Source organism: Triticum dicoccoides, chromosome 2B, assembly GCF_002162155.2.
Source record: "Triticum dicoccoides isolate Atlit2015 ecotype Zavitan chromosome 2B, WEW_v2.0, whole genome shotgun sequence".
NCBI lineage: Eukaryota > Viridiplantae > Streptophyta > Magnoliopsida > Poales > Poaceae > Triticum > Triticum dicoccoides.
Genome location: NC_041383.1, coordinates 656,013,545 through 656,025,400, shown reverse-complemented (window position 1 = coordinate 656,025,400; position 11,856 = coordinate 656,013,545). Strand labels below are relative to the sequence as shown.

Here is an 11,856-nt window from a genome sequence, read left to right as displayed (position 1 = left end):
ATTCCCTTCTAAGGGTATCTTATGTCCTTATGGGAGGCAGACGATGGCGAGTTCGTGCATGTCCTGGGATTAGATGTGGACATGATCGGAGCCCCTGAGCGGTGAGCAGAAGGGCCTGAGGACTGTCGGTTCTTCATGTGCCTAGTCTTGGATCTTGCCAAAATTAAACATGCCTTAGACTTGGAGAATTGCTCTTATAGGACAATGGTCTCCTCAAGCGGCATGCATATTTCATGGAGCTTGTCATGGCCAAAAGCCCTTGGGGGTATCTAGATCCCGTCCATGGCTATTACGGGCTCAAGAAGATTGTACTTTGGAGAGGCGACAATGAGGATGCTCTTCTTCTTCCCCCGGGGGGGGGGGATTTAGAATTGACCCAACTAGCACGATTGCACATCTCTTGCACCCGCTCGCTAAACTAGGTCGCGAGCTCATTCATTTGGCATTTGAATTTGTCCCATTCGGCTGTGAGTTGGATGGGCACTGATTCAAGTTGTTGCCCCCCTCCGGGTTCTTCTTGGTGATGGGGGTAAAAAAGGTATCAAATTTGGCAATCATACCGTGCCTGCCTCCATCATGAAGACTTTGTGAGTGGAATCGTAGCTTGTCGATCCATCAACTCTATCGGGGTCGAGGTCATAGGACCAAAATTTGTTGAAGTTGTCTATGACAAAATTACGACCTCTATAGCCAAAAGCCTAGCCCTTGGTGAAGGGGACTACGAGGATCTAGGAATCAACTCTCTTGGAGGAGAAGCAAAGAGTACATAGGTCAAGATTTTGGCCTAGAGAGCGTCCGTCAATCTTGGTCGAGAGAGCGATCCCGAGCCGATCAAAGGATCTCTGCTCACCACCCCCTAATTGCTAAGTGAACTGGCGGTGTTTTGAGACCGACAATGCCATCGAGCGATGAATTATTTGTTTGAAGGGGTACACGAGGAGGATCAGTTTGGTATGACACGAGACAGGGGATTTACCCAGGCTTGGACCCTGCTGGAGAAGGCAAGACCCTAATCCTACCTTTGGTAGTTTGTATTGCTCGATTGCTAACCAACAATAGGGAGGACCATCAGAGAGAGTGATTGCTTGGGTTACTGTTGGCAGAGAGTATAAATGAGGGAATATGTGAGAAACACTAGCTTCTGTGTGTTCTAGAATGTCTTGGATGCCCCGAGAAGGTCCTCCCTATTGTTGGTGTTCTAGAATATCTGGATGGGCTGGGGTTGCATGGCTTGGATCAGATCGTTGGTGGGGTCACCCTTCGGTCCTGGCGAACCGCGCCGTGCATTGGTCACCTCCAAGTTCCATGCCTTTTATGTGAGTACCAATTAGGCTGGTGCACTAGCCTGAGTGCTATGCTCGACCAACTGACAAGGACTTTACCCATTTAGATAGGTTGACATGGCACATCCTCACCACATGCACAATGACATATTGGTTGTGTCATTTGTACTTCTATTTGTAAATTTATGCAAACAAATATGTGTCGACTGCTCTCTCCTAAGTGAAGGAGAATTGGTTGGGCAAGATCTTTACCTTTTTCACATAATTGTTTTTGCATCTTGTGTTTTATTCCTTAATGGGCCACTTCATAGCCTGCTTGGTGAAATGAAAGATCTTCTATTCATGCCAGTGCTACAAAATATTAAAGTACATTTAGTTTGTGTCACAAGTTAAAGAACTTCGGAAGCAACAATAGTGGCAGCGATGAGGTATGTGGTTGCAAAAAGTTGGCGACATAATGATCCCAACACATCTGGTTGAGCCAAAAATACATCTATCGCACGTGCCATGGAGACACGGGTTCATGGATGCGCAATCGCTCACTTTTTGCATGGATGGCCTCGAGCGCAAAGCAATGGTCGAGCAATAGGGGATGGGAATCGTAGATCCAGGGATTGCAGTCATTTCATGAACTATTTAAACTCCCATGGAAGCCAAGCCACCTCAGTTGTAGGACACTCCTAGAAGCAAGGACAATGTCTGGCTTATTCTAGGTATGTACTAAAACCAAGAATCCATTCCTGCAATTTGCCCGAAGCACATATATCTACATTTTTATCCTATACTTAAAGCAAAGGTCTTTAGTCTTTTACTCTTCCTTTGATTTCAAGTGTGAATTGTGATGAGGATTGACTATTAATTTGCTCATTTTGGAAGACGCTGGCGTTTGTCACATGCCATAGGGACCTAATCTTCATTACAACCACTTCTTCGTATACCTAGAGCTTGTGTTTCTGGATCTACATTTGGCTCCTATGCATGACACTAATCTTAAAAGGAACATGAAGCATTGGGAGTTAGAGAACTAAGGTTAGCCCACTTATTGTTAATAGAGTATTGCTTCTAGTGGCAGCCCGAAGAGATAAAAATAGATAAACAAAATACTTTGATCCATACCTTTTATTCAAATATGTGAAGTTAAAGTACATAAAGGCATCAAGAATGGTGCTCCACAATTGGTCCACTACCAATGCCTTAAAGACATGCTTTAGTGACCAAGGTCTTACTTTTTGGGGTGTTCTTAATACAAGGCATGCTCCCATCTTTCAATCATTATTTCTCAACATTCCCAAAGGATGATGCAACCTCAAAGTCATGCTTCAATTACCAAAGCCGTCTTTTTTTAGCGAAGAGCGATGCATACGTCAGAAGATATTATTTTAGCTCGCCATGTTGTAGTGATTCCACCTGTATGATTGGGACCGGGTGCAAACACCTTATATCCACATTATAAATCTATGACTAAGTAAAACATGTCTCAAGATTATTTGAGTGGTATCAATTCCAGTCAAGTGTAATTAAAAATCTTGTATAGTTATACCAGTTAAGATGGCAGCATATAGGATTATGAGTGCTTGGACAAGATTCTAATTGCTTCTTTTCCATATACAACTTCTTGTCATGTTTGCTTTGAATGTATCAATATGGCTAGGGTATGGAAGAACCTCTATGTTCACACTCATGGCACTATCAACTACTGAATTGCAACCTTGTTCTATGATGTGAGAGCCATCTGGGACCATTAACCATGATGTTAATTTAGTGAGCTCCCTCGAAAGGATCTAAATTTATGTGTCTGTAAAAAATTTCCAATTGGTTGGGAACTTGTGTAACATTTACAAACAATGTGTTGTAATGTTGAACTTCTCGAGTTGAGTAACTATTTTAGTTTGTGATACTCAATTGGTAATATATTAGACCAGCTAATGATGTTTCCAACAGTAGAATTATCCCTAGAAAGAAACAAATTTTCATTATTTGAAGCATAAATTTTATTATGGAAAAATGGTATAGGGACTTTCACTTTCTCCCTTGATGGGCCAGTAAATAGCCTCCGTAATAAAACATAAATAAAATTCTATTTTAGTCAGTGTGTTAGATTAGGAAGCCCCATTGAGTATGTGCTAGGAGACAAATAAGTTGTTAGAATATAAAGAATAGTGATGGCATGCAAGTTGTAGCAGGAAGTTGACAATGGGATTGTTCCATCATAGTTGAAAGTGCTGAAAATTAATGTACTATACATGCCACAGATATGGGGGTCATGACCAGGCAATAAGTCGATGGTGGTTCCATGGAAGGCCTCGTTCATGTTCCGAGGGTTGGAGGAGATAAGCAGAGAAGAACCATAGATTCAGGAACATAACTCGTTTGTTGTGCGACACAAACTCCATGGAAGCCAAGATGGCATCAGGGGAAATACACTCCCTCGCAACAAGACGATACTTGCCTTGTTAGGCGCTATAAATGAAGCACCCATTCCCGCAATGGTTTTGATCAATGCATGTATCTTAAATTTATCTTACACTTTGATAAAAAATTTCAAATTTTTTATCCTATTGTTTTCATGTATGAAAATTGTTGAGGGCTTACTACCAATCAACACATTATGGAAGACCTTAGCATTCCTCTCGTGCCATAGGCACCTACTTATCATGAAAACCACTGAGTTATAGGCCATTTGATTATCTTTCAAGATGCGTGGATGGCTTCCTTGACACCAATCTTTAAATGACCATGAAGCTTAGGGTGTGAGCAGTGGCGGATGTAGCAATATTTTTAAGGTGTGGCAGAGGTTATAAAGGAGAAAAGGTATAAGGAAATCCTAAGATAAAACTAATTAATTATTCTATCATCAATTGGACAACATTAGATGGACTGAATAGTGGATTGGTAGAGCTTATTTCAGTCACAACAATAACATATTACCGTTTGTTATATACATGCCCTTCCTTTTCTACGACACCATTTGCATAATCAACCCGCGGCCTTGTGGGTTGCTGACTCGCTGGTCTCCACCTTGCCTCGCCAACCAATGGCCGCCACCAGACCCTCTTTGATCTTTGCTCATTATCACTGGTTGCTTGCTACCTTGCCAGCGCATACGCCAGTCTGTGCCCTGTTTTGGTGTTGTCTTCGTGCAAGATCACATGTATAAAAGTGGCCTCCTAATCGCGAGGGTTTGAGGTTCATCCCGTGTAACTGTTAGTAGTTTTAATGTGTGCATACGTGTAGTCAGGCATTAGCAAAAAATACATTAACAATCAGGACCAGCTGGTACGGGTGCACGACTTAGTTCAAAATTCAAACACGTAGCATACTAGTAATACATACATGGTTTTCACACTAAAGTTTATGTATGGCAGTGTCCAAGTGAAGCCATTGCTGGCTTGAACACTGGGTGTTAGGCAACCAACGTTAGATCATTCATTGTTAATGGATCATTTCTCTAGAAGCACCCCTGTTGGTCCAAGGGGTAAATAAACTACTTAGTTCGACACGCTTCCTCCAAGTATGTAAGTTGAAGGAGAAACATGCATCAAAAGTGGAACTCCTTAATAGGTCTGCGACCAATGCCTCAAATGCATGCTTCAATACCAATATACTTCGTTTCGAGGTGATTTTAATACAAGGCATGATTGATCCTTTAAGTCTTGTATCCCAACATGCCCAAAGGATGATGCAACCTCAAAGTCCTACTTCAATTCACGAAGACTGCTTATTGGAGCGAAGAGTGATGTGCAATGGTGAAATTTTTAACCAGCCCAATTTTAATGATTACCTCTTCAGTAATGTGCTTTATGAAGGATGTGAGTTGTAGTGTTGTAGTGATTGAAGCTCCCATGGTCATAGGTCGGACGAATACACCAGACATCCTTGTTGTAACTTTGTTAGTAAGTAAACACATGTATCAAGATGCTTTGACTGCTATCAATTATAGTTGAGTGTACAAAATTGAGTATCTTGTATGGTTATATTGGCTGAGTTGGTTGCATATGAGATCATGAATTCTCAAAAAAGGTTCTACTTGCTTCTTTTGCATCTATAAGATCCTATCCATACTAGTTTTAGCTGAATCGTTATGACTAGTACATGGAAGCACATCCGTAAGTCACACTCATTACATTATCAACTAATGAAAATGCAAGCCTTCTTCTATGATGTGACCGTTGATGAATAATGCTTCACTGATCTTACGATTTAAAGCTTGTCATGGAAGATTGTAGAGAGAGGGATGGTGCCCGAAGGGTTCTCATTAGTGATGACGATGACATAATCGTTTTACCTTGGTTTAGGACCCCGTATGCATAACAACCTATATCATGCCTATCTATGATTATTGATGACCATAGATTGTTACAATGGCATTTTCTTATCTATCGAGTTATGGTATGAGTATGAGCTCCCACGTATCTTCCGCCCTTTGGTGGGGGCTGGTACTGCCCTTATATAGCCAGGCCCAGGTTGATAGTTTGGTACCAATCTTCAATGGTTACGATACGATTAGACGTTTCGCTGTTATGCGGTGAAAATTTCCTGCGACCATATAATCCCTAAAGTAGGTATCCCGACCCTTATCCCATACATGTTCCTACTCGAGTGCAGAGGGCGCAAGACTTTGGAGTACTTATATACCGGGTCCTGTAATAAGGTCCAGGTGTGTCGTCTTTCTTTCTCCCTCCCTCCCTCTCTCTCTCTATGTGTGTGTGTGCCCCTTCTTAGAGTGGGTATCCTTCCTCACCGACAGCGAGAGTCATTAAGGATCATTAATCAGGAGATTAACTTGGCAAGGTCATGTCAGAAATCCAAATTTGTGTGTCTTTGTAGAACATTCACAATCGGCCAGTAACTTATGTGAGATTTACTAACATTGCATTGTAATGTTTAATAACTTATTATGTTGAGTAACTATGTTTATTTGTGATATTAGATAAGATATTTGAAGAGGTAATTATCTTGTCAATAAGAGAGTTGTTCAAAGAAATAAACTAAATTTCATTAATTTTAAGCATATCTCTAACCTAGTTTGAATCAAGGGAAAATTGAATGTGCTGTCATGCACTAGAGTCCTTCCTTGTGACCTATGTGAAGGAAGGTTCTGTACTTTATTTGAATTAACACCCACAAAAACTCTCCACTAAAAACAATAGCATAAATTCCACTAATAAAATAGCGAGGTAGAAAAACACTATGGGGATGACTTTAGTAAGATGACAAGGATCCTATCAAAGGACATCCTCCATGAATGGTAGTGAATTTGACCAAGTTTTATTTTGCTTCTACGAAAGTGTCTTATATAAACGTTGTCAGGTTATAATACTAATACCATCTATGGAAGATACCATTTATGAAGCTAATATCTTACACCATCATCATACAATTATTTCCTATAAATTCAAGCTACTAACCATTCATGTTGGAAATTCTCAAGTGAACAAAACCTAACGTAACATGCTAACCATTCCCCACCTACATGATGGAATGGAACCCTGGCTCACTATAGATTTTTTTACACCCATCTCTAGAAAATTTATGTCGATGTTAGCATCACAAGACTCTCCATGGCCATGCCTTGTAAAAGGTCATGGCATATAAATTTCAACCTTCCTCAGCTATAATGTTAGTACCAAAATCACATCATGATTTAGTGTTGCAATCATACACCTATATATACATAAGAGCACATTGTGTATTAGGCTTAGGCGTGGGCCCAGATCCTTTTGAGCTCATGATCCCCAAGGATCCTAATAATAGGGTCTATGTGGAGACCTAGTTCCTCATAGCATTGTTAGATTAAAATAATGTCAAACTATGGGGGAGAGATAACAAACACCATTGCTAGTTCATAAAAATATCTACTAAGAATGTTGTGTATGTTGGGATTTGAATTCGGTGTGTTACACTTAATGATGGCAGAGTTACTCATTGCATGTAATCAAGCTTCTAACGTGGGTATATTGCCTAGCGCCTACAGAAAGAAATATGTATATATCAAATCTACGATAGTACTACAAGAAATTGTTAAATATTTATAATGACAATAGATTATCATAGATTTTTTTTCCCTTATATCACTTATTAAGCACAACTTTAAGCTATGTAACGGGAAAACAAATTAAGTGTCGATAGCTACCCTGATAATTACCATGGAGAAATTAAGGGGCCACTTAATTTATAACTAAATCAAAAAATGTTCTTGGATAATTTTTTAAAAATCGTAATACTAAATTACCATTATTGTTAATATATGTATAAAACCAAAATTGATAATAAGTCATTGCAATATGTAATGACAAACATATGTATTATTTGTATTTGTTGTTGATCTCATGGATTAACCAATTAATGAGTGAACCAACCACTTGGTTTGTTTGATATTCCTTACAAGTTTGTAAATTTATTCAAATGATAGTTGTGTTGTTGTACATGTAATTTTAAATATCTTTATTTTGTGGAAAGTGATTAAGGCGTCCCCTTTGTATGCTACCAGTCCTTTCTATCACAATTTCCTAGTTCATCCCCAACTGACTCAATATAGTTTTAGAAGTGAGATTTGGCTTATTGGATTCTAGATTGGGGATTGTTGTTGAGTTAGAGTGATACATGATTGTGTTAGATATATTAGGATGACCTAGGCATTTAAAACTTTGCAGGGAGAATTTTGTCACCTATGATTATAGTTACAATGTATTGGACATAAAGGTCAAATTAGGTATATGCCATGATTGTTACAAAACAATATGATCTATTTAAGATATCACATCCGCTCCCCTCCAAGTGTTCAGAGGAAGGATTCGATCAAGCCCCAAGCTAAGCAGAAACTAAGTCTCAATACCTACCTTGAGAAGTACCACATAACAAGGCATAGAAAAAATTACCACAAAAATGCATCAATATGCCCCCCACATCGTAGTGAGAAAATCAACTAAATGGAGGAGAGAAAATGATAATTCTACCAACCTACTATCAGGGTGTAAGTTTTACTAAGCTACATGTGAGGTTGAAACCCTTCTAGTATCTTGAGCTAGAGTGTTGGTTCTTGGTTTCTCAAATATGATCTAGCCATTGGTGGCAAGGTGTCGTGGGTTGTCTACTATCAGAAAGTGCGCAAACATGTAGCAAGAACTAGGATGCACCTAGACAGTGAGCCTGCCCGGGAAGAGAGGAAATTTCCAACAATGTAGAATGCTTGAGGATGAAGTTTGGGTTCGACATAGTCAATATGAAGGCAGTGAGCTCTATTATTTAAATAGTTGTTCATATAGAATCGACTTCAAGAATTAGTGTTGCAAGTCAGCTATCTAACTACCGATGTGCTAGGTTTGTTTTCTTAGTCCATTAGGATGATTGGAGAGGCAGAGGAATAGGTATGCTTAAAATCCGAGATTTAGAACCAAGTCTCATATCAACTATAGGCATTGAAAATTTCCAAGGCCCAACCAATGGCATTGGTGCATGGTACCAGCTCCACCTTAATTACCTCATATTTATTTGCATCTCCCTTAGCCAACTGTTGCCCTAGCCCCTCCTCCTCGCCCTTGTTGCACCTTGGTAACCCCTCTCACGACATCTTCCTTGCCAACCATAGGCTGCGTACCTCCCAATACTTGGTACATGGTGGCTTCATGTCAAGTGACACAGTTCTCATGCCCATCGATTAGTGGTCTTCGCATGATCTTCCAGCTCGTCACTTGGAAAGTATCTATTTTCAAGGTATATTTAAGCTTAGTGTTTGATGAACATCTAAGATTGCCTGACAACATGTGTCTTATAACCAACTAGTGTGTGGAGGAGGTGAATTATTGTTTCTTTAAAAATATTTTAGTTACTAGTGGCGTCGTTATAAACAAGGGGAGAATCAGTTTCAGGATGTCTTCTCTCAGAAGATACAATGGTAAGTATAGTGTGAAATAGTGTGAGCTTTTCCAGAGGAGAGAGAGAGTGAGAGAGAGAGAGAGAGAGATGATTTATGTAGGTTTATGCTGATTTTGATGCCATTTAGCAATATTTTCAGGAGGATTGCATGTCGGTTGCCAACGTGACGTGTGCAGGCTCCCTAGCAGCTATATTATGTTTGATGCATGATAGTGATTGTGGAACAAAATGGGATTATAAGATTAAAATATATAACAGACATTATTTACAGGGTAATTTCTTATATTTTTGAGTTACTTGTAATTACATAAAAATATATTCGGTTCTTTATTCTTAGAATTAGCGAAATTAAAGTCTACATATGTTCGTATATTAAATTGAAGAAGTAAGGACATTTCTATCGTCTTCTATCTTGTAGGTAAAAATTTTTATTTTGTCTTCTCAATATATATGTAGCACAAACATATCAATACTACTATGGCACTCTTACATATTAATACCATGTAAACAGAACTTGACAAAAGAACTAATATAGAACCTCCACTAAATGTGTAAAATACATCTTTGATGTCCGATTTTTGATGAATGTTCGTGTTCTAGCACATGTAGCTCTTGAATGTTGATCTTTTTAAGATAATGCCTTCCACTTGACAGCTATACAAAGCACATGCATTTACCAATTATGTGATTCTTAATATGAGAAATGTACATAATATTGGATTCCTAGTTCTTAAATTTATGTACACTAAATGTGTTTGAATTTTAATCTCTCGAATTTCACAAACTAAAATTTTCCTCCATTGCATATTGTATATCTAACATTAATATCACATAAATAAATATGGATTAACAAATTTATGTTTTTATATGGCATCACTAACATGTTTATGCTTGCAAATGTTTGAAGTCATGCTGCCTGACATGCAAGAATGACCGTGGGAATTGCAGTAATGATGGAACAACAAAACATTGTGTTGAAGTAACTCTGCACCAGACATTTTGTAAAAGTGTGGTATGTAATAAAATTGTCTATGTCTGAAGAAAAATTTATTTTATTTTAGTTTTATTTGCGGTGTTGTAATTAATTTATTTTCAATTACAGAATATTACATGTGACATGAGAGAAGCCGTAAACAGCATCTCAGGAAATAAAGTTGTCCTATGTACCCCTGAAGGTTTTCACTATAAGGTCAATGTGACTAAAAGGATTGATGTCACGAGTATTCATGGTGCTAGATGGAACGAGTTTCTATTTGATTACAATCTATTGGAGGGAGATAAAGTTCTACTTATAGTTACAATATATGGTTTGCTTGTTGCTGCCATAAGTAAGGAAAATGTTTTTAAAATCAGGTCACTGACAGCAGGTTCGTAGGTTTGCACACTATACATGTGTTTTTTATTCCGAATAATAAATTGAGAAACTGATTACTTTTCTTTATGTTTTAGTTGCACAGAGTGTTGAAGATGATGTCAAACATATTATAGATGATGTTGTGATGACGAGAGGTTGTCGTCTTATGGTGGATGAAGATGATAATTTGGTTCAATGCATAAGAACTTATGGTGCTTTCGCGATTTCTTCATTTGTGCATAGGATAACACAAAGCGACATGGGGAAAATGGTAATAATTTTAGCTCTGATATGAAAATCAAGAAATGATGTATATCTTATATTTGTATGATGTTTCTAACGTTTATTACTAACTGAAAAACACACAATTGCAGAAAATACCACGAGAAGTTGCTGATGAATTAGATGTTTGCAATGAAGGAATGACACTGTTAGTAATGTACAAGACTTTCAATCTTGAAATCGACGGAACATACAAGAAAGCACCACCCAAAGATGGAAGAATTGTGCTAGTGACTGGATGGAAGGCTTTCTGTGAGCAAGCAGGGATTATGAAGAATAAAGCCATCATGATGCAGTTCTTCAAGAGAAATGATGACCTGGTTATAGTAACCACTTTATTATAGACGGCATACTATGTGGATGGTATGAAATAGATAGCATAGTGTTCTATGCAATATTTCCGTAATGCATAATTCATGTGTTCTCCTTGACTTGAAAACTCTAACATTCGTTGCTATGGATATTTGATATGTTTCTATGGCGAACTAAAGTTGGGGCGCCAAGAATAAGTTTTGTGTTGTGAAATAATTTGGCACTTCAAATATATTTTGAGTACTGAATCGTTGTGATCCTGGTTGTTTTTCTGAAAGTATGTACTATCTTGCTGTAAAATATCTAGATGTGTGGTTAATAACAAAAGTTTACTTGAATATGTTTGCTCTTTGTATAAAATGTAACTCATTGGATTTGCCAGAAGCACTAATATTATTCAATTGCATGATATCACGTACACAGTGGAGGATAGAATGCATTGTAAGTTTTGAAATTGATAAGAAAGGAAAAACATGATTGCAACTTAGGAAGTCTGATGTATAATAATAAGAATTGCTTACAATTGCCTCATATGGCAATATATTAACACATATTACCATGAGGAAGGTTAACTCCATCTCATGATAAAATGTTGTTTCATTGCATCTGCTTCAGACAATATTAAATTTAAAAATAAATAATCTACACACCTTCAGTGTATCTATAATCTTTTGCATTGATCATACCACATTTCCACCATTTATGTAAAAAGTTTATTTGGACTAACCTATGAATATAGTACCCCATGTG

General features: G+C 38.1%; 1 protein-coding gene across 1 annotated transcript in view; it reads left to right on the top strand.

Moving 5' to 3' along the window:
- The window catches only part of LOC119361109, a 17,954-nt gene extending 6,632 nt beyond the window's left edge, over window positions 1-11,322 (top strand). The window contains exons 2-5 of the mRNA XM_037626477.1: window positions 10,066-10,170; window positions 10,261-10,525; window positions 10,608-10,783; window positions 10,887-11,322. Coding sequence (XP_037482374.1) covers window positions 10,066-10,170; window positions 10,261-10,525; window positions 10,608-10,783; window positions 10,887-11,138 — 798 coding nt within the window. The 3' untranslated portion in view covers window positions 11,139-11,322. The remainder of the gene's footprint in view (window positions 1-10,065; window positions 10,171-10,260; window positions 10,526-10,607; window positions 10,784-10,886) is intronic.
- The last annotated feature ends 534 nt before the right edge of the window (window positions 11,323-11,856 follow it).